We start from the raw sequence: 22,056 nt of genomic DNA, 5'->3' as shown, positions 1-22,056 counted from the left end.
TTATTATCACATTTTAATTAAATAACTAAGTGCCGTCCAACACCTGCTCCTGCTCTGTGTCCTGGTGTCTGATCTGATAAATTGCTCCGAAATGAAAAATCGCCACGTTTGCACTGTTGACAGGTTTACAAATTCTCTCAGGCATTTTTTTTTCTCATTCAAGCAAACACAACTGTAACTTTCTTTCCGTCGCTTTTCTCCCGAAACTTGCCGAGACGGTACTGTAAACGTGGAGACTCCGCGGAGGAAAACATCTCCTCATTGAGGTCACGGAGCGGACATTAAGTATCAGACGCAGGCGGCAAGCGAATGGAAAAGCGCGCTTCCCCTCACAAAGGTGCTAATTTTACCAGTGAGGCGAGAGATTCAATTTTGTGTCCATTCAATTAGGTTTGATTGAGTGTTTTATGTTTGGAAATGTATACTGTTGTTCTTGTATCCTGGAGACGCATTTTCCAGAGTTCTGACGGAATATTCTGGACTTCTTATGCAACGGCACTTGCCTTGAGACTTATTCCGAGAACGATTTTTTCCCACCTTTTTTTTTTTTTAAATGGGGAATTCCAGCATTTTGAAGGAAGATTCCGTCTTTCCAATGCAGCCGTGTCCAGTGGTTTTTTGTATGTGGATGCGGGGTCCCGCCTAATTTCACGGGCGGTTAAGAGGGGGGTGTCGGGGCCCGACGCCCAAACCCCTTCGGAGGCTCAGAAGTTTACGGTCACATGTGCGGGGCGGTAACCCTAGCCCCGGGCCAGCAACCCTATCCTAAATCCTGACCCCCGGCTGCACATGTGGGCAGCGCCAGGACTTTTAGGAAAAATGATGACCTTCCCCCTGCTATCCAGCCCCTTCTGTTGGTCTCCCAGGTGTGGCACATAAATCCCCCGCTAGGCCCCCAAGCTAACGCCGCCCGTCACCTTTGATGCTGCCCTGGCCGTTTGATGTTGTTGTTTTTTCTTCTCATTACATTTACGTCCTGCCTTTAGGAATTTAGCAGATGTTTGTATCTGGCATGGGTTTGCAATCTTACTTTTTCAATTGCAGTCCTTTTATACTGGTGGATATTTACAGGGCTCTACGCTGGCATTTTTTTATTTATTTATCAAGGAGCAGACGTGCTCCTAAATTGAAAATTTTAGGAGCACAGTATTGCATCCCAATTAGTAGAAGTGCTCCTAAATTATGTTTCCAGTTATTCTTCCTGTATTCAGGGGCTAATGCTCCTAAAATGGGAGCACTGAAGAGCCCTGTAGTATTGATGTCTGTGCAATTCAGATCGAGGGCCTTTGTTCAAAGGTACAACTGCAGCACCCCACTGGGGAATCGGGGTACAGATGTGCATTGTTTGCATGGACTGACAGCCTGAGGCCGCTCTGGTTATTTCTGTAGGAATGCCTTCTATGAGTAATGCTCCACCAGACAGTGACTTTGTGGATGTGTCAGGAAATTATTGTTGTTTTTACCCCCAAAAGCAAAGTGGAATACCTGCCCGTCAGGTGTCTCCTGCACCAGGCTGAAGTCATGGCAGGGAGGGAAAGAGCTGGCAGAGACAGACCACGAGGGAGAGGAAGGGAGAGAGAACTTGGATTTCCGAGCGACAGATAGTCACTGTCATCTGTGTGTTTACTGCTCTACCAACACAGGTTCTTTTGTGATGGAAATAATGCAATTGAGAGAGAAAGATGGATGGAGTGAGTGTGCAAAAGTGAGCATGAGAGAGAGAGAGAGAGAAAAAGAGAGGGTGTCATGGAGTCCTGTGTGCGCTGGACAGGCGATTGCTGGCCGGGTTGAGATGGGCCCGCTGGGAACCCTGTCTCTGGGGTTTCGGAGGGGAAATCGCACACAACCAATAGATTCCACCTGGTAAATGTGACCTTTGTTTTCTCCTCAGAGTGAAGGGAACATGTGCAGCGGTGGTGGAGGAGGAGGAGGAGGAGGAGGTGGAGCAGGAGGAGGAGGCTCAGTGGCCGGCATAAATGTTTGTGACAGGGATGGGCCTATCCTTGTGTGTTACTGAGCCTTTGTTTAGCAAGCACCAGTACTGTGTGTGCGTATGTGAGTATATGTGTTTGTGTGTCAGTGTAGTTCTGTGTACTCCTGAGAAGAGAGCATGAACTAAGTTGTAGAGTCATAAATTACAGTTCAGAGATCATTTGTCCATATCCATATTTCAATTGAATGCTGCACTCTATGTTCAAGTTCAAGTTCAGCTTTATTATCCCTGAAGGGAAATTCATACAGTAGAACTGTGCTGTGTGCCCAGCTCCATTTCAGAATGTATACTACATGCTGAGGCAGTTTGTACAAATGTGGTTTCTCTGAGTTGTGTTTTATGCATCCGCCTTGTATTGCTGTGGTTTGGCTATTTTGTTGGCCTGTTATTGTATATGAGAACTGAATTAACTTATAGAATGGTTAAAGAAATAGAGTCCACATCCACCCAAACTGCATGTGTCCCAGCTGGGGGCCTACTGAAGAGCCTTTTTTTTTCATCCAATCAGCAGGTGTGTGGGGTATTAGATCATCTTTCCACATTAACAACAGTTTGCAAAGATTCCCCTCTGACCAGCCCCAAGGCCTCTCAGGTTTGGCTGTTCAGTAAGCTGGACACCTCTGTGCACTAAGGCCATGTGTTAGCCTGCGCTGTGACTGCCCCCCCCCCCCCTCCCCCATCCCCCTCTCCCCCCCCCCCTTTGTGTACAGCAGCAGATGCAAGCACTGCACTGCGCAGTCAGAGTGCTGGAATGCGTGGAATGTGCCGGGGAGGATAGCATAGTCCAGGCTGTCCAGGGCCAGGGGAAGAGCAGGGCATGCTGGGAGGAGCTGATTTATTACAGGCCGGGACCCTGGGGGGTGGGGTGGGGGGTGGATGGGTCACCCGCGCATGACACTGCCCTGGCCCCGCCCGGCACCACCTGCAAAATCAGCCGGCTGACCTTTATCTGACCCTGAGGGGGTGTGATTAGACGGGGGGGGGGGGGGGCTTCATATGGCCTTGACTGCTTGTCCTCTCTCAGAGCTTTGAGAGCTCAGCTCCTTGGTGATGTCAAACGTGCATAACTGTGACATCAAAATGGAGCAAGAGTTCTGATCTCTTCCAGCTTCTTTGTGATTTCATGGTTGTGTGACTCGACTCCTTCCCTCAACTTGATGGCAGAACTTGGTACATGAATTCTAGCTTCAGTGTTCTTGGAATGGTGAACTGTCGGTCCTGAACATGTAAAGACCAAGCATTTAACAGGCCATCAGTGGGCCTGCAAAGTGTCTGTACATGAGCTTGCATGATTTCTGAACATTCCTGTGGTCTAGTAAGCTTCCATACCCAACTATGCTAAATTATCTAAGGTGCTTGGCTTGTGGCTGGAAGAGGAGTGTCAGAAGTTAGAAGAGAACTTAAAAATTATTGTATTTATTTAGTTAATTATCTGAGACTCATTGGCAATCCAAGTATTAACAATGTTGAGAGGTCATGCAGTGGGAAAATATAATTGTTTTGTAAATACTTTATGGGCAAATCAAGACCAATACTCAGGAAAAAAAACATCTGATCATAAGAGAGAAGGAGAGAATAATCTGTAGGTAATATTAGAATTGACCTGACTTGACACCAGAAGGTAATTTTGAAGATTATATATTTCCATTCTGAAACAGAATGTGCTGTAAATCTTACCGTACATATTGCATATTGAGCAGCAACCTCCATTAACTTTCAGCAGTACAGTCTGTGTCTAGAGAAACGCTAAATGTGGTGAAAAAAATTAACTCCTAAAACTTTTTAAAAACCAAAAAAAAAAAAATTGATTGAAAGCAACTGGAAAATACGCATGCACATTTTCCCAATGATTGCAGAGCGGGTGCGAAGTCCGATAAAAAGCCAACGCTCGACGGTTCATTACCAAAAAAAAAAAAAGAGAAAAAAAGTCAAATGAGAACGAACACAAAGGAAGATGTGGAGGGGAGGAGAGGGGAAGGCTTGATAGGCTCGAAGAGAGGAGAGGACAGCAGCCCAGCTAATTAAAGTCAGACACAATAGGGGGAACCAGCCGTCTCTTCGGCGAGGCGTATGCGGGGCCAGCGAAGCAGGAAGTCGCATTTGTGTCATTTATTTTCTGCGTGGAGGCAGAGAGACACAGCTAGGCTTCAGTGTCCTCAGCAGTCCATGAAGAGTCTGAGGCTGGAGAAGTTTGAAGCACTTCCTGAAGTCAGACATTTTGTTGTTTTTAGTTTAACATGACAACAAGGGGCCAAGAAGTCTTTTGCGTGATTTTGTGCTTATTTCAGGGTTTTTTTTGATTATAGAGAAATGGAAAATTATACGTGGGTACCACAGAACAGCAAATTGCCAATGGGGAAGCTTTGAAGGGAATGTTTTGAGTTCTCAGGTGAATTTGATCGGTTTTATTTACTGGCTCTGGGTGTTCTGGGATCACTCCCCTGGCTGTGATTGGCTGGGATTACTCCCCTGTCTGTGATTGGCTGGGACCACTCCCTTGCTTGTTATTGGCTGGGATTACTCACCTATCTGTGATCTGCTGGGATCACTCACTTGTCTGTGATTGGCTTGGATCACTCAACTATTTGTAATTGGCTATGATCACTCCCCTCTCTGTGATCGGCTGGGATCACTCCCCTGTCTGTGATTGGCCAGGATCACTTCCCTGACTCTGATTGGCTACCACACTGCAGAGATTGTGTTTTTTCAGCTTCTTCACCCTTGTTTGAGGAAAGCTTCTGAAGAAAGCTTCTTCTGAAAGTTATCCCTTGACTGGGATAACTCATCTGCCTGTGGCTGGCTGGGGTCACTCCCCTCTGTGATTGGCTGGGATAACTCTTTTGCCTCTGATTGTCTGGGATCACTCCCCTGACTCTGATTGGCTGCCACGCTGCAGAGATTGTGTTTTTTCAGCTTCTTCACCCTTATTTGAGGAAGGCTTCACGCTGCTTGTTCCTGTGGTGCGAGGGGGGCCTCTCCCGTCACCCTGGGCAATAGCCCGCTCCCCATGGAGGGAAGAGAGGGAGAGAGGGACGTGTGAAAGAGGTGTCACAGAGTTCGCCTTGCACCCTCACGGCCTCACACCCTTTCATCTCCTTCAGAATCACCGCCCCCCCCCCCGGGCCCTGACGTCCTGTGGGGGCCGGCGGTGGAGCGCGACCGGGGCAAGGGCATCGTTTTTGGGAAGATGCGCGGCTGGCGACGGGGTTGGGTCGGGGCTACTTTGACCACATGCTCGTCCGTCCCGCCACCTCCCTGCCCTGTAACCAGAGCCCAGGCCGGGGCGCGGGCCAGTGATTTAGTGCGGGCGTAAAGGCATGCTCTATAAACATTGACACACAGGCCAGCTGCCAGGAGGCTCTCCGGGTGCCAGGTCCCCGTCCGCGCTGGGCTCGGCCGGGCTGGAGGCCTCCTCTCAGGGCGACCCGGGATCACACGGCCACACCGCTCACCTGCTCTCTGCCTCTGTGTGTCCCTGTCTGTCACCAGTGTACCTCAGAACACCCTGCCCTGTCCTGCCCTGCACACACACACACACACATGCACACACACACACGCATGCACATACACACACACATAGACACCTGCACACACATACGCAAGCACGCACGCACACACGCGCACGCTCGCACACACATACGCACACACACACACATGCACTCACACACGCACACGCAGACACACATGTGCGCACAAACGCATGCGCAAGCAGACACACTCATCACACACACACTGACACAACACCAGGCACACACGCACGCATACACGCACACACACCTACACACGCAGACACATGTGCACACATACACACACACCTACACACCCAAACACACACACATACGCACACACAGAAAGACAAACACCTGCACATGCAGACACACGCGCGCGCACACACACACACACACATATGCACTCACACACATGCATGCACACACACGCACACACGCACTTTCCGGTCCCTCATCTAATTTACCAAGCCAAGCATTCACAGCTTACTTTCCCTCCACGAACATTTATATTTAGTGTTGTTAAAAGAGTCATATTCTCATACCTGTCATTCGCTTGTGTTGAATAACCATCTCGTAAAAAAACTTTTTCATCATTCTTTTTGTAATGGTTATTACTTATACTTATAGCTTAACACTGGTTAAATTGTTGCTGCAATTGACCAACATGAGATGGATTTATAATTTAATTTTGTAGGTTCTATTCTTGAAAGCAAAAGGTTGAGTAGGAGTTTGGTCACCTCATGTGCTCCTGTATTTGTAACTCTACCAAGGGATCTTTGTCTGTTGATTACGTGGCTGAAATTTACCCCGTGAATCTCCCGAAGAAAAGGAGACTTGACTAGTAAGACTCCTTTGTTTTGTGTGCGCCTCTTTCAGGACGAAACGAGCTGATCGCCAGGTATATAAAGCTGAGAACGGGGAAGACGCGAACCAGGAAGCAGGTGAGAAGCTCGCGGACGTCTGCGCTTCAGATTTACAGAAGCAAAATGTGCACGCTTACCAAAATGCGCACTCAAATGATTGCATGTAGGAAATTTAAAATTTATGTAAGGTGATCTAAAAAAAAACACGAACATTACAAGAAATATATAAGAAATAATACAATAATGGTATATAAATAATAAAATAGAAAAAGAAAAAAACTGAAAATCTTTTTGAACAACGAATAGGAAAGAGAGTTACAATGAAAGAGGTAAAAGAGACGCAACGAAACCGACAATGACAAGGGTGTAACTCCGTGTAAAGCCGAGCCGCTCCGCAGTGAAAGCCAAGGCGAACTCCGGGGGTGATTTACGCCGGCGAGAAGCACAGATGCGGCAGGATTGGATGTCGGAATAAACCCGTGCCCACCTTGTGTGGCTCGAGTCAACGTGTTAGAATAATAACCACGGAAATAGGGCGCGGAAAAACAGGGGTGTCGTTTGTTATTGAATACGGGCTATGGAATTTAATATCAGTGTGGTGCGACAGGGTCCTCTTTATCGCCAGCATTAATTCCGTCCTCTTAAAATATCGGGTTATGGATCAGCTGGTTGTTACGCGCTGATCCCCAAAGTGGATAACACGTGCTGTTGGGCGTGGGGTTCCCAAAACTCTCTGCCCCCACGGTCTATAACGAGCGAATACATTTAATACGACCTAGCCATTACTAAAATCGTAACCAGATATCTCCAAATGTGAAATTCAAATGGTTTTCTGACATATGCCAAAACAACTGCATGCGCAACGAGGCCAGACCGCTGTGTGCAACAAATACAGTGTTTAATATAACTGGTGTGACCGCCAATGGAAAGTATTACAGTTAGATATTTTCTTAGTATGTATCTTGTGTCTGACCCGAACTCCTTCCACGCGCCACCATTTCGGAATTCCACGGTTGGGCCGGGCATACTACAGGGGCCTGTGAGATGTCTTCTTAGGAAGTATAATTGTCAGAAATTGTGCTGTAGTGGATTTATTATTATTCGTTATTAATTTATTATCAGCGCGTTTTTTCATTTAAAGTATGTAATAATTGTTAATCCTCAAAAAATGCTTTGTTAGAAGTGTAATATTGTGATATAACACGTACTGTTGTGATGTTCATTTTTATTGTAATGTTATCAGCTTGTTTTAATTTTAAACCTTTGCATGGGACTTTTAAGTACCATTGAGCATTTTATTATAATGTAGGTACTGCTACAGGAGATAGTGGGGAACCTGGTACACAATTTTCAGGTTTGGAAACTGCTTGGGGAAATTGCCTACATTTCTGGGAGTATCAGGAGAAAGAGAGACACCTACTGGCCTTTAAAATAAATACGACTGTGTTGTATTTTTGCGATTGGAAGTGGAAAAAGCTGTGTGCGCAAGCAGAACTCATTCACAGGGTGGTTCTCTGCTGTGGGTGACCCTCGTTCCTCCTCCACAGGTGTCCAGCCACATCCAGGTGCTCGCCCGGCGGAAGGCCAGGGAGATCCAGGTGAAGCTGAAGGTGCGCTGAGGGAGGAGGGATGGGATGGGGGGGGGTTGTGTCCTCTGCTGGATGGGTAGGCGGGGCTATGGGCTGTGGGCTGTGGGCTGTGAGAAGCTGGCCAGCTCCTGCACCCCTTCTTCCTTCTCTACCTCCCAACTGCAGCAGGCTCTGGCTGATGACAGAAACCACCTCGTGCTTTATTAATATTCATAATGAGGTGTGTCCAAGTACATTACCATTGTTGTGGTTCTTGACCACACCCAACTATTAACGTGGTGCATCATTTTGGAATGTTTTGGCTTCAGTGGAAAGGAGATTAAATATTGAGCCTAAAAAAACACTGATGTGAGTGCCTGGTTGTTCTGTGAAATTTTTGTGGGTTTTTTATGGAATGGCTGAGCAGTGCAGGGCAGGGATGCTTTTAGCCTTCTCGCGGTAATTCCACACTTTCGCTTGTTTGCTAAACTGTAGCGAGCTGCGCGTTTTAACCTGCATCCAGACTCTTAATCATGCCTTTCCGGGAATGGAATCATAGAATTTTTCGAGGAATTTCTTCAAGGGCTTATGATGCATATTGTTTTTAAAGCGCATCTGGCCTAGTGAACTACACTCCCGGCTCTCTGCTTTGCCTGTGTCAGCTGCTGTTCCCTATAGCCCTACACATCATATTGAGGAACATTCTAGTTTTTTTGTGCATGGTATGAAACTGCACATAACATATTAATTATCTGTGTAATTCTTTCCAGGCCTTGCATTTGGTGAGTGCCATAATAAGAGAAATCTACCTTTGTCCATTTACATGTTTATTTTCCGTTGCTTTGATAAAATATTGCACAACTTTAAATGCATTTCCAAGTCACTAATTTACTGTAGAGAGCAGACACAACATGGTTTTAAATGAATGAACCTAGTTAGTTTATAATATATTGTGCTATTTTCAGTGCTATTTTTGCTGTGCACCCTTTTAGCACATCCAGCTAGTAAAATTTCACAGGGCCGTTGCTGTAGCATTTCGAAGGGAGAAACAAATCACAAAAATGCCAAATTACAATGTTGTGAGGTCAGTTTTGTTTTGCATCCAGGAATGGGCTAGCCAATGTCGACTGCAAAAGAGAAAGGATGGAAATGGGCTGGTTACATAAGAGTTTTATGGCATAGCAGAATGGCCTAGTCTTTGTGTACGGTAGGCATCAGAAAACCTAAGTGTGAGTCTGTAAGTAATTCATTCTGGGCAAAATGACTGTGTATGATGGGTAATTAAGGAAATGAACCCTTCAACTGTAAGTCAAAATGAGTGCCTCTTATCTTCCAAAAACACATATGGGTGACCGAAAGGGAAGGACATGTGATCTGCAATGAAGCTCTGTGCAGAATGTTGTGAGCAGTTTAAGGAAGTGGCTTTGTAACTTGGAGGTTGTAGGTTTTATTCCTGGGTTTCGTTCATCGAGCGTGTGCTGTGAAAGTCGCTCAGGGTAAGAGCGTTTTTATAAATGCCGCAAGGTAAATATGAGGAGCCCTCCCCTGGCCCATCTGTGTCTGCCGTGTCTGTCTCCACTTTGTGAGGTCAAGTGTCTCGTTTGGCCATCGCTTTGGCCGGCGGCCATTCCGGCTCGGCTGCCAGCGCTCCCCGGGCGTCAGTCGCAGGGCATCCTCTGTCAGGGCCCCTCTAAATACCGTCCTTTCCAGGAACAGAGAGGAGCCGGGGGCCGGAGGAGCTCGTGGTGTTTCAGTCTCCCGCTGGGGAGCAGGACTTTTTTTTTTTTTTTTTTGCGAGGTCCTGTCCTGAGAGCGGTGTGGTGCAGTGGTTGGGGGGGGCTGGAGCTTGTTACTCACAGGTAACGGGTTCGATTCCCCAGCTGAGGAAGCCCTGTTGTAATGCCCTTTAAATAAACGCCCTTAACCCGAACCCCTTCGGCAGAACGTCCTGCTGTGTAAATGGACTGTGCGTCAGAACTGCAGGAGTAAGTTTACGGGTGAGAGTCCCTCTGGAAATGACTGTGAAAATAAAACGGCCAAAATATATCAGAACAGTGAGGGAGAACTTCTCTTTTATGTGGTATATTCAGTGACACATTGTGTCCCTCCACCTCTCTTTCACACACACACACACACACTCGCACCCCACATTGACCGGTGCCCGCGGTGTCTCCCCGCGACCTTGGCGTGACAGAAAGCGGGCGCTGGTCTCCTTGTCAGCGCCAGCGACGCGCTGCCAAGGCAGTAAAACCTTACTCTCGCCCCGAGCGCCCTTGACAGCGACGCGGCCCCGGGTTCCAGGAGGCCCGGCGTCTGGCCGAGGCTGGGGTAGCTACGCGAGGGGCCCTGGCCGTGCGGACGGACAGTCCGCTGAGTACGGAGAGGACGTTTGAGCATCAGAAACTTTGATGTTGGGGAGACAGGCCGTGCACGCCAAATATACTCGTGATTACACTTGCTGTCTAGACTTGACTCGACTAGCAGCAGGTCCCAAAATTTCAGAGCCCACGTTTCTGAGACCCACCCCCTTAATGAAATGTAGCCAGCTCACGTGTGGAATTTAAATAATTTAAGCAAATGTCAATGGAAAATTCATAACACACAGTACAGATATACACATACTATATATAACCACTTATCATATTATTAATAAATACTGCATCTCATGACCTCCCTTTACCCCTCTCTGGACCTCTCAGTGAGCCCTGACCTGTAGTATTTGGACCAGTATTATTATACCAGTAGTATTTCAGTACTGTGTTAGACCTGGTCTCAGTACTCTAAGGTCTCTCCTGCGATTGTGAGATCTGAACAGCTGTTCTATGCATCAGTAATTCCGGTGTCTGGGTGTGAAAATGCAAACTCTTCCTGGTTTTAACTTGCATAAAAGTACTTCCTCATTTCAGTGTGTATGAATACTTCCTGATTTCAGGGTGTGTAAAATGATACTTACTGATTACACTGTAACAAAAAAAAAAAAGAAGAGAAAAAGTATTATGAGGCACTCTTAGGAACGGGCCTTTGCCACTGCCGGTGCTGACGGCTCTCCGCCCCCTCTCCCCGCCCCCTGTCCCCGCCCCCTGTCCCTGCCTGCTCTCCCTGCACCTGTCCCCGCACCTATCCACGCCCCTGTCCCACCCCTCCCTGCCCGCCCCTGTCCCCACTCCCCTGTCCCCGCCCAATGTCCCCACCCCCTCTCCCTGCCCAATGTCCCCACCCCATGTCTGTGTCCCCGCCCCGTATCTCCTCAGGACCAGGTGGCCAAAGACAAAGCCCTTCAGAGCATGGCCAGCATGTCCTCTGCTCAGATCATCTCCGCCTCTGCCTTCCAGAACAAGATGGCGCTGCACGGACTGTCCCGCTCGGCCTACCCCTCTGCCACAGGGGTGAGGAACCGCGCCTGCCTCAAATACCGATACCCTCTTACAGCGCTGCATGATTATATAATATTCAGTTAATACAGGGCAGCTTTTATTACCGAGCTTAGGAGGTAGGCTCATTTGTCAGAGTGTATGATTATGATTATGTGCCATACAAACCATGGGCAATGCGGTGTAGAGCTTCTGTATTTCAGGAGGCTGTGGGTTCAAGTTCCAGGTGGGACACTGGAGCCATACCTTTGAACAAGGCACTTAATCTTGCTCTTGCAAATGTCCAGCTGTATAAATGAATGTGAAAATGTGCTGTACATTTCTCTGGATAAAGGGGGCCTCTATGCTAGTTAATGATTACAGTCCTAACATTATGAAGTTTCAGTAGAAACTCAGCTCATGTGTGTAATTCTGGCTGGTCCCTGGGCTGTCTCTGGGTGTAATCTGGTGTGTGCTGTAAGGTTAATAATGGATTACGTGTTTCTTTTTGCCTGCAGTTTTGGCATGGCACTCTACCAGCGCAGCCAACTGGCCCGGAGGAGTAAGTCAATAAAATCCGTCTATCGTTATAAATAACAGCGCGTTTCCTAAAACGCATTTTCACAATGAAATCATCATGTCACACAAACCCTGAGCAAAGTCTGTTTTCCAGAGGGAGGAGCAGAAATGGCTCACGCATACACGCACACACACACACACATGCACACACACACACACACACACACACACACACGCACACACAGACACACGCCCGCATGCAGGCACGCATGCACGTTTTTTTTCTCTGTTTTCTGTGAGTTTAGGGGTTCTGGACCTAACGGTGAAGGCCAGCCAGTGTGTTTATTGAATCTCTGGCTGGGTCCATTCAGAACATTAAATGAGGTTACAGCACAAATGCTTTATGCTCTTTCATAGCCGTTGCACAGCTGGAAAAGCTGGAACAGCTGCCGTTGAGTGGAAGGCATTAAAGGTATTGGATTGTGTGTAGCGCAGCTGTACTGCTGGTAAATAGACCAAGGTGTGTGCCTAGAGCTGGTCTCAAGGCCAGCAAAGGTCTCGTATTCAGACCTAAGATCCAACACTACCTGTCCCTCTCACCCTTTCTCTCTCTCTCTCTGTGTGCTCTCTCTCTTTCCCGCTCTGCCTCTCTCTTTCACACATTTCTCACACTAGGGTTTTACAGATCTATATGTTTGTGTAATATCATCCCAGTGGAATGTCGTTGGTGTGGGCGTGTGTGTGTGTGTGTGTGTGTGTGCGCGTGCGCGCATGTGTGTGTATGTGTGTTCAGGTGCTCTGAGGGAAGTGTTGAGGTTAAGGTTGTGGACACTGAGCTTCACTTTCTCTTCTCTCTGCAGCATCAAGCCCTTTTCCACACAGAACTACGGCATTCAGACGTCCGGACCCCCTCCCATAACAGGTCAATCAATCAAACAGTCAATCAATCAGTCAATCAATCTAACCATCAGTCAGTCAGTCAGTCAGTCAGTCAATGAATGAATCAATAAATCAAGATCTATTTTACATGGGTTCATTAACAGTCTCATGACATAGCTTCATATTCCAAGATATTTAGATTAATTTATAAAAAAGGTTTAACAAAGTAAACTACAAAGGATTGCTCCGGTTGAGGTCTGTCAGTAGAACAAGAGGGCACCGGTGGAAATTAGCGATAGGTAAATTCCACATGGATACCAGGAAGTGTTTGTTTACGCAGAGAGCTGTCAGTGCATGGAGCAGCTTTACCCGGCCTTGTGGTAGAGAGAGCGACCCTGAGGGGGTTCAAGTCCAGGCATGACCCACTGCTGGATGCTCTCTAGACTGCAGCTAAACGATGAGCCTGCTGTGGATGGGCTGAATGGCCTTTTCTGTATTCATTACGCATTATTATGAATTTTTTTTTAAAACTTAAAATGTATTTATTACTGTAGCCATTACAGTAGAGTGGGATACAGAGATATGCCAAAGAAGATCCTGAAGATTAATAGAATAAATGGCTATTGCTTTGCAGAGCTGGTTACTGTGTATCAGTTTTATGAATAACGTGTGCTTGCCAAAAATCACTTGGATCCTCCTGCATGCCAAATCCTGGCAGGCTGCACAATATAACAATATAAGTCAAAATTCAACAAATAAAATACAGGTCTGGACTAAATCGTAACGACAGGACAAATAATTAATCATCAGCATTTAGCCTTTTTTAAAATAGTTTCTAATCATTTCAGTTTTCTAAGACCCGGAGTGTGAAAAATGTCTCCCAATACCCCTTTCTCTGTACCCCTGCCCTGTGACGCTGCCCCTGCAGGCTATGAGAGCACAGCGGGTCTGACCATGGCCCCCGGCGCCCCCCCCTGGCAGGGACGCAGCGTCGCCAGCTCCAGGCTGCGCATGCTGGAGTTCTCTGCCTTCCTGGAGCACCAGCAGGACCCCGAAACTGTGAGTCTCTCCTTCCTCCGTCCTGCACCTCTTAAATCACCTGGATCTCTGCAGCCGGCTTTATGCTGCATCCTACGCCTGATCCTGATTCACCTGCCTGAATCACCTGTGTGTTCGCACCTGTCGTCCCTATACTGCACAGTATGCCCCCTGTTTGAATTCCCTGTGTCTGTGCTGTGTCCCCTGTGTCTGAATCCCCCTTGTACCCGCGCTCTCTTCCCCCAGTATAACAAGCACCTGTTTGTGCACATCGGCCAGTCCAACCCCTCCTTCTCCGACCCGTACCTGGAGGCCGTGGAAGTGCGGCAGATCTACGATAAGTTCCCCGAGAAGAAGGGGGGGCTGAAGGAGCTGTTCGAGAAGGGCCCGGCCAACGCCTTCTTCCTGGTCAAATTCTGGGTGAGAGACACTGGAGTCCAGTAACCTCTCTCTCTCTCTCTCTGTCTTTCTCCCTCTCTCTCCAATCCTCTCTTCCTCCCCCCTCTCTTTCATCCCTCTCTTCCTCTCCCTCCCTCTCTCTCTGTCTCTCACCCCCTCTCTCCCATCCCTCTCTTCTTCCCCCCCTCTCTCTGTCTCTCACCTCTCTACATCCATCTCTCTCCCCCCCCCCCTCCCTTCACCCCCCTACTGAGTGGACGGGCCCAGTTCTGAGGACATTCATACTTGTTTTTGTTTGGCCCAGCAGGGTATCTTCTAGGAATGTGGGCGTATTATTTTACCTCATAAGCAGATTTATGAAATGGGTGGTGGGGGGGAGGGGGGCTGAGTTTAATAAGTGAGTTTATGCTGAGCAAAGCTCTTAGTGGCCCCCCAGTGGTTCTGACAAAACAGTAGTGTGGGGGATCCAGCCGGTGAAAGGTGAACTCTTTCCCTGATCTGAGGAACCTGCTCTTGTACCATACACCTTAACACCTAAACGCTGGCTAGTCATTGTGTCTGGTCTTTGAGTGCCTCAGGTTTCAGCTCAGCTGCTGGCTTCTCTATTGTGCCCTATTGCAGAGCAGGATTGTACTTTACAGTGCAGTTTTATTTTATAGTGAGCCCTTACTATGAAGTAGGTCCTTATTGCAGATAGTAACAATAAGCCTGTATTGTGGAGCATGACTGTATTACAGAGCAGGCCTGTATCATGGAACAGCCTGAATTGTGAAGAAGCCTGTACTGTGGAGTAGGGCTGTACTGTAGAGCAGCTGTACTGTTGTTCTGTATAACATCTGTACTGTGGAGCAGCAGTACTGTAGAACAGCTGTACTGTGGAGCAGCTGTACTGTTGTTCTGTAGAGCAGCTGTACTGTGGAGCAGCAGTACTGTAGAATAGACTGTACTGTGGAGCAGCAGTACTGTAGAACAGCTGTACTGTGGAGCAGCTGTACTGTAGAATAGACTGTACTGTGGAGCAGCTATACTGTAGAGCAGCTGTACTGTGGAGCAGCAGTACTGTAGAACAGCTGTACTGTGGAGCAGCTGTACTGTAGAACAGCTGTACTGTGGAGCAGCTATACTGTAGAACAGCTGTACTGTGGAGAAGCTGTACTGTAAAGCAGCTTTACTGTAGAATAGACTGTACTGTGGAGCTGCAGTACTATAGAGCAGCTGTGCTGTGGAGTAGGGCTGTACTATAGAGCAGCTGTGCTGTGGAGTAGGGCTGTACTGTAGAGCAGCTGTACTGTGGAGCAGCAGTGCTGTAGAGCAGCAGTACTGTAGAGCAGCTGTACTGTGGAGCAGCAGTACTGTAGAGCAGCTGTACTGTGGAGCAGCTGTACTGTAGAGCAGCTGTACTGTGGAGCAGCAGTACTGTAGAGCAGCTGTACTGTGGAGCAGCTGTACTGTAGAGCAGCTGTACTGTGGAGCAGGCCTGTACTGTAGAGCAGCTGTACTGTGGAGTAGGGCTGTATTGTAGAGCAGCTGTGCTGTGGAGCAGCAGTACTGTAGAGCAGCTGTGCTGTGGAGCAGGCCTGTACTGTAGAGCAGGCCTGTACTATGCAGATAGCCCCTGGCTGTTTGCGTTCTGGCCCCTGTGGGTGTGCTGGGTACAGAGGGCACATCATGTGAACAGGGAGAGCCGCAGGGCTTCTCTTTCACAGGGGAAATCTGAGCCGGGACACCTGTCCCCCTCCTCTGGGGCCTGGCCTGTACCACCCCCCCAACACACACGCGCACACGCACACACACACACACACACACACACTTACACACACACATGCATGCACGCACACCCACACGGGCACTCATACACACACAAGCATGCACACACCCACACGCATGCATGCACACACATGCATGCACGCACATACACAGGCATACACACAAACACACACACACACACACATATATTGGCATGCACATGCACACATTCATGCACACAGATGCACGCAAACACACACATGCACATGTATACACATGTGTATACACATGTGTATACACACAACTTTTCAGATTTATGGTATATTTTTCCAGTATAATTCACACACCAAAATATTTTTTAAAAAACTGAAATAAATTAATACAAACCCGAAACCAGCAGCCAGCCCCCCTCCCACAGAGCCCTGAGACTCAAAGATAGCCCATTTCTCCCATCCCCTGCGCCGCAGCTGATTTAGGTGTTTTCCGAAATGGAGCGGGGGAGAAAAATTCTCTCCAGCGCAGGCAAACCGTCGGGCTGCCCTTCGGGGGTCCTTAGGCGCGGGTTGGCATGGCAGCGCTGACAGGCGGCTGGCTGGCCTCCAAAGCGATGGCATTCTGGATTGAATTTCCCGGCCTGCCTCTCCCCGCCTTCCCCCAGTTGCGCCGGTGGGCGCTGTCCTAACAGATTGTTCCCCGTCTTTGAAGTGCCCCGGGAATCCAATTTGGGCCGGCTGCTGTGAATTGTAACACAGGGGCCCTCGCCTGGGCGATTTGATTAGGAAATTGTGGGATCTGGCTCGTAATTGGATGAATTCCCTTGCAGGCCATTAAAAGTGCGGGAGAAGGGGTTGAGGGGAAGGTTAAGGGGCCGAGGAGATGAAGACAAATGGAGGAATTAAATCGGGACTGGGGGGGTGTAGGGGGGGGGGGCGAGGGGGAAATAAGAGGCGGCTCGGTTGTATTAAATACGAGGCAGAACGTCGGGGGGGGGTGCTGGTAAACTCGGACTGGCTGTCCCATCTAATGATCTGGGTGACGCCTCCCCCCTCCTAATTGGCTTGGACTCACGTGCCCCCGGACTGCAATATCCCACCATCAGACTGGGCGGTGGGGGGGGAGGGGGTTCAATCGGCGACAAAGCTGTGAAAAACAGAGAGCATCATGGGTGTGCAGTGGGCTGGATTGGCAGCCTAGAGAGAGAGTGAACCCAGTTCTGTCCGAGGAAAGAGGTAGTGTTTTTTGGAGGGGTCATCTCGACCCGTCTGAAATTGGATTCCTCTTCTTCGCCGGCAAATCTCGGGGAATTGTTTTTTTTATATTTTTTCTTGTGACATCAGAAAGGAAAAAATGTTTCTCATTGCTTGTACCAAGATAAAGAGAAACTATTTGTAGATGCTTTTACCCAAAGGCACTTAAATAAATCATGGTTTTACAAGCTGTCTATTTATACAGCTGGATAATTACTGAAGCAGTTCTGGTTAAGCACCTTGTTCATTGACTGTGACACATTGCAATTGAACCTGCAATCTCTTGAGTTACAAGCCCAGTTCCTAAACTGCTACAATGAAAATGTAAAAATCTTTCCATTTGCTTTCGTCTGAGTCAAAGTTATGGAAAGAGGTTTATTGTGTCCATGTCTAACCGTGTTTTATTCTAAAACATGCTTTCTCTGCCTCTTTCTGAAACCTGTGTTTTTTGTTTCCCCTGGGGCCTATTTCACAGGCGGACCTGAGCACCAACATCCATGATGACAGCAATGCTTTCTATGGTGTGTCCAGCCAGTACGAGAGCTCTGAGAACATGATCATCACGTCCTCCACGAAGGTCTGCTCCTTCGGCAAACAAGTGGTGGAAAAAGTAGAGGTAAGGCAGGGTTTTGAAAAAATAGAAGTTGGGAGAATTTATGGTTAAGGTTAGGGGTTGAAGGCACAGGGAGTGGTTAGAGATGCAGGACTTTGGCTGTGTCTGAATCAGCTTACTTGCCTACTATTGAGTATACAAGTGGTATATAATTTGTAAGCAACTTGTATACTCAAGTAGTACACAAGTAAGCTGATTCAGCCGTGGCCACTGTGTGCTTTGATTTGGGAACAGACTGATGTGCCACCTGCAGCTGTGGATCATGGGTAAAATGACTGAGGCTTTTAATGAAATTGATGAAGAGCAGAAGTTGGAAATCAGGGTCCGATTTTCAGTTGACCCCGCGTGTTCAGTTGATGCGTTTGATGTGAACGTCACTGCGTTTCCCGCGTCTCCGCAGACGGAGTACGCCAGGCTGGAGAACGGCCGCTACGTGTTCAGGATCCACCGCTCGCCGCTGTGCGAGTACATGATCAACTTCATCCACAAGCTCAAGCACCTGCCGGAGAAGTACATGATGAACAGCGTGCTGGAGAACTTCACGATCCTGCAGGTAACGCAGGCGTCCCCCTTAATCACAGCTCTATGCTCTCACACGCATTCTTTACTGTGCTAGAGAACCTCTCAGCCGTGCAGGTAACACCAAACACGGGACTTTCAGTATCCTAGGGTGATTAGGTAAGGTGGACAGAAGTAACTGCAGGAGCTGACCATCTGGTTGCTATAGAGAATCTATGATGTCAGTGGTATTTCCTTCACAGAACAGCGTTCCTATATACACTGTACACTGTAACAGAGACCTTCACAGAAAAAGGATTCTTACGGACTCTTTACATTGTGACAGACCTTCACAGAATAGAATTCTTTTGTACTCTGTACACTGTGACAGAGACCTTCACTATCCTACAGGTACCACACTATCACACAGTTGGTTAGCAGTGTAGCATATTGGCTAGGAAACTGGCCTTGCCGCTCCAAAGCTGTGCGTTAAAATCCCACGCAGGGCTTTGCCGCTGTACCCTTGAGCAAGTTACTTAACCGGAATTGCTTCAGTAAATATCCAGCAATAAGCGGATTGTATGTAAAAGCAATGTAAGAGTATCTGCTAAATGCAAATGTCTGTGTGTCAAAGGGAAATTCTTTTCAGACAGAAGGTGCCACGCATCATCAAATTTCTGTCCCCTGCCTGGAGGGGTTTTTTCCGCTCCAAATAAAAGGTCCAGTCAGAAGGGCCATTTGTATTTGTCAAAGGTGTCTTTATAGCAGGAAAGGTCTAATTTGGCTCTGTGCTTTGTCATTAGAACCTTGTGACCCGTAGAGAGAGTCGGATTGAGAAAGCGAGTGCATTAAGAGTTTTGGGAGCCCATTGTGATTTTTGTGTAGACTGCGCCCAACAGTAACCATGACGACCCTGCAGAGCCCTCCTCCTCCCCAGCGTGTGATTATGAATCCGGGGGGGACAAGGGGCACGTCTAGCCTCCGCACGGCAGACAATGAGACCGTATGTCAGCCAGACGGAGTGACTCACGTTAACCGAGACGGAGAGAATGACAAACAAGCGCGGCGTCAGACGCCCAAGGTCACACAGGGGTCAAAAGGCGAAGTTTATGAACAACCAGAAGAGTTTAAAAACTTTAGCCTGCATGTGCTAGCATGTCGTGTACATTACTGTACAGTAGCACTTACAACATGATAGCCGCAAATCGTATACATTCCTGAACAGTCCTGTAAAATAAAACCGTTTCCATTATGAAGAACTGTAGCCAAATATCTCCCTGTGGATTTCTGTATGTGTAATGCTTGTTTAGACTGGCAGCAATGACTTGACAGGTGAGGACATTGTAACATTGATACAATATTCTCATGTTAATTCTTGCTTGTGTTGTAGCTATTTTTCTTATTTTTATCATTATTATTTAATCACCATGGTGATATTACTCAGAGAGGACCCTCTTAAGCAGGGGTCTCAAATGCCAATGAAGGTAAGCCATAAATACCAGCAGACACTGCGGCCCTCCAGGACTGGAGTTAAACCTGCAGACACTGTGGTCCTCCAGGACTGGAGTTAAACCTGCAGACCCTGCAGCCCTCCAGGACTGGAGTTAAACCTGCAGACCCTGCGGCCCTCCAGGACTGGAGTTAAACCTGCAGACATTGCGGCCCTCCAGGACTGGAGTTAAAACTGCAGACACTGTGGCCCTCCCGGACTGGAGTTAAACCTGCAGATGCTGTGGCCCTCCAGGACTGGAGTTAAACCTGCAGACGCTGTGGCCCTCCAGTACTGGAGTTAAACCTGCAGATGCTGTGGTCCTCCAGGACTGGAGTTAAAACTGCAGACACTGTGGTCCTCCAGGACTGGAATTAAACCTGCAGGCACTGTGGTCCTCCAGGACTGGAGTTAAAACTGCAGACACTGTGGTCCTCCAGGACTGGAGTTAAACCTGCAGACACTGCGGCCCTCCAGGCTGGAGTTAAACCTGCAGACACTGGGGCCCTCCAGGACTGGAGTTAAACCTGACACGGACTGGATACCTGCACACTGGCCCTCCAGGACTGGAGTAAACCTCAGACATGGCCCTGGGAGCGACACGGGCCCTCCAGGACTGGAGTTAAAACTGCAGACACTGTGGTCCTCCAGGACTGGAGTTAAACCTGCAGACACTGCGGCCCTCTAGGCCTCCCATCTGAGATCCCTGCCCTAGGGCATGGTAGTACTCTTGGCTATGAGCCCTGGACGGGTGAGAGCGGGCACAGGTGAGCTCAGGTAACGGGTGTGGTCTCTCTCTCCCGGCAGGTGGTGACGAACAGAGACACACTGGAGACTCTGCTGTGCGTGGCGTACGTGTTCGAGGTGTCGACCAGCGAGCACGGAGCCCAGCACCACATCTACCGGCTCGTTAGAGACTAAAGCACCGGAACGTGCCAATCTGGCAACCCCACTACTTCAAAAACTCACACTCACACCTCTGCAGCAGTCTGCCAACCCCAAGACCTCCTGCGTCTCTTTGAGCCCCGAGGGCCCAAACAGGGTACTCTGGGTCTCGCCTCTGTCTCCGAAAAACACAAAAAATCTGAGGAAGCTAAATCAGGACAAAGCTGTTCTGGAATATTCCGAGAGGAAATAAAAAAAACTGCACTGGGATGAGGAAGAGGAGCAAGTTATCTCCACAGTTCATTAGTATTATTATTATTATTATTGTTGTTTTTTACTGCAGAAGGAAAACCCTCATGACATTGCATGGACTGTTTTCTTGTTTTGTTTTTTCCTCATTTCATTTTCATAGCACTTGTTTGTCATAGCCTCATTTTTTCAGTTACGAAATGCGTGGCTGATCGTCAGGGAGCTTAAGAGAACAGCGTTCAGAGCGCCCCCTAGTGGGAGTCATGTTTAAATTGCCAAACGCGTCAAGAGCACAAGAACTCTGCAGAATGAAATTGAAAGCTGAACTCTCTCCCTCTCGGCCACCATACTTTCTCCCGGTCAATTTGCTTTCATAATCTAGATTAGTGGTCCTAAATACCCTGGTCCACAGAACAGCATTTGCCACGAAAATAGACTGACTGTGAAAAATAAGACTAACCAGGATGATTGATTTGAAATACAGTATATGGTATCTGTTTTCATTTTGGTTGTGTTTCAGGTGTAAAATAATGTCATGTTAGGTAGTGACATTGAATGAACATAAATAAGCAGTGTACTTAATATTAATTGTACTGACTTGAGCCACAGTTATTCGGTGATGACTGAAGAAATCTACTTCTGGGTGAAAGTGGACTGTACTGGATCTGGTAAGTTCAAATAAACAGTCCTTCCTGGTCATGTGATACTTGATATGATAACGTATTGCTTGATTGTGCTTTTTGTAAGTAAGTGGCAAGTATTCAAAGATAGACAAGACATGTCTACAAATTTGTTATTAAATGTCAAATAAGTTGACAAGCCTCATCTTTATTACATTAAATATTGTTTTAAAAAGTTTGTTATCATCTCATGTTATGTTTCTTTGGCAAGAGATATGTGTATTCATTTTCAAGGAGAGAACAAGAAAGTGATTAATTTTATGAAGTTTTGTACAGGCATCACCGAACACTTAAAGACCAGATGAACAGACATTAACTCACTCTTCCAGCTGAATTCATTGTCAAATGAAATTATTAGATTTTTTTGACTCGATGTGCATCATTTTTGGCCCTGATTGATTAAAAAAGAGGGGGGGAAACGAATTACATTTTGGCTCGTTGTTCTTTGTTCCAAATGGTGTCACTGTTGGGCATAAATTTGTGAAGTTTTGAAAAGTAAAAAATGAATAAAATGATGTGAAAATGACTCAT

General features: G+C 47.6%; 1 protein-coding gene across 3 annotated transcripts in view; it reads left to right on the top strand.

Moving 5' to 3' along the window:
- Window positions 1-22,051, top strand: part of LOC135259856 (transcriptional enhancer factor TEF-3-like) — a 33,004-nt gene extending 10,953 nt beyond the window's left edge. The window contains exons 3-12 of one of the 3 annotated variants that reach the window (XM_064344706.1): window positions 6,379-6,443; window positions 7,913-7,975; window positions 11,266-11,319; window positions 11,802-11,845; window positions 12,663-12,724; window positions 13,610-13,740; window positions 13,966-14,139; window positions 17,587-17,727; window positions 18,125-18,277; window positions 20,519-22,051. In XM_064344706.1, coding sequence (XP_064200776.1) covers window positions 6,379-6,443; window positions 7,913-7,975; window positions 11,266-11,319; window positions 11,802-11,845; window positions 12,663-12,724; window positions 13,610-13,740; window positions 13,966-14,139; window positions 17,587-17,727; window positions 18,125-18,277; window positions 20,519-20,632 — 1,001 coding nt within the window. In that variant the 3' untranslated portion in view covers window positions 20,633-22,051. Of the gene's footprint in view, window positions 1-6,378; window positions 6,444-7,912; window positions 7,976-11,184; window positions 11,320-11,801; window positions 11,846-12,662; window positions 12,725-13,609; window positions 13,741-13,965; window positions 14,140-17,586; window positions 17,728-18,124; window positions 18,278-20,518 lie in introns of all 3 variants that reach the window. The other 2 variants (XM_064344705.1, XM_064344704.1) reach the window with 2 other exon arrangements.
- The last annotated feature ends 5 nt before the right edge of the window (window positions 22,052-22,056 follow it).

The sequence above is a fragment of the Anguilla rostrata genome, chromosome 7 (genome assembly GCF_018555375.3).
Source record: "Anguilla rostrata isolate EN2019 chromosome 7, ASM1855537v3, whole genome shotgun sequence".
Taxonomy (NCBI): Eukaryota; Metazoa; Chordata; class Actinopteri; order Anguilliformes; family Anguillidae; genus Anguilla; species Anguilla rostrata.
This window is presented reverse-complemented; position numbering and strand designations above follow the sequence as displayed.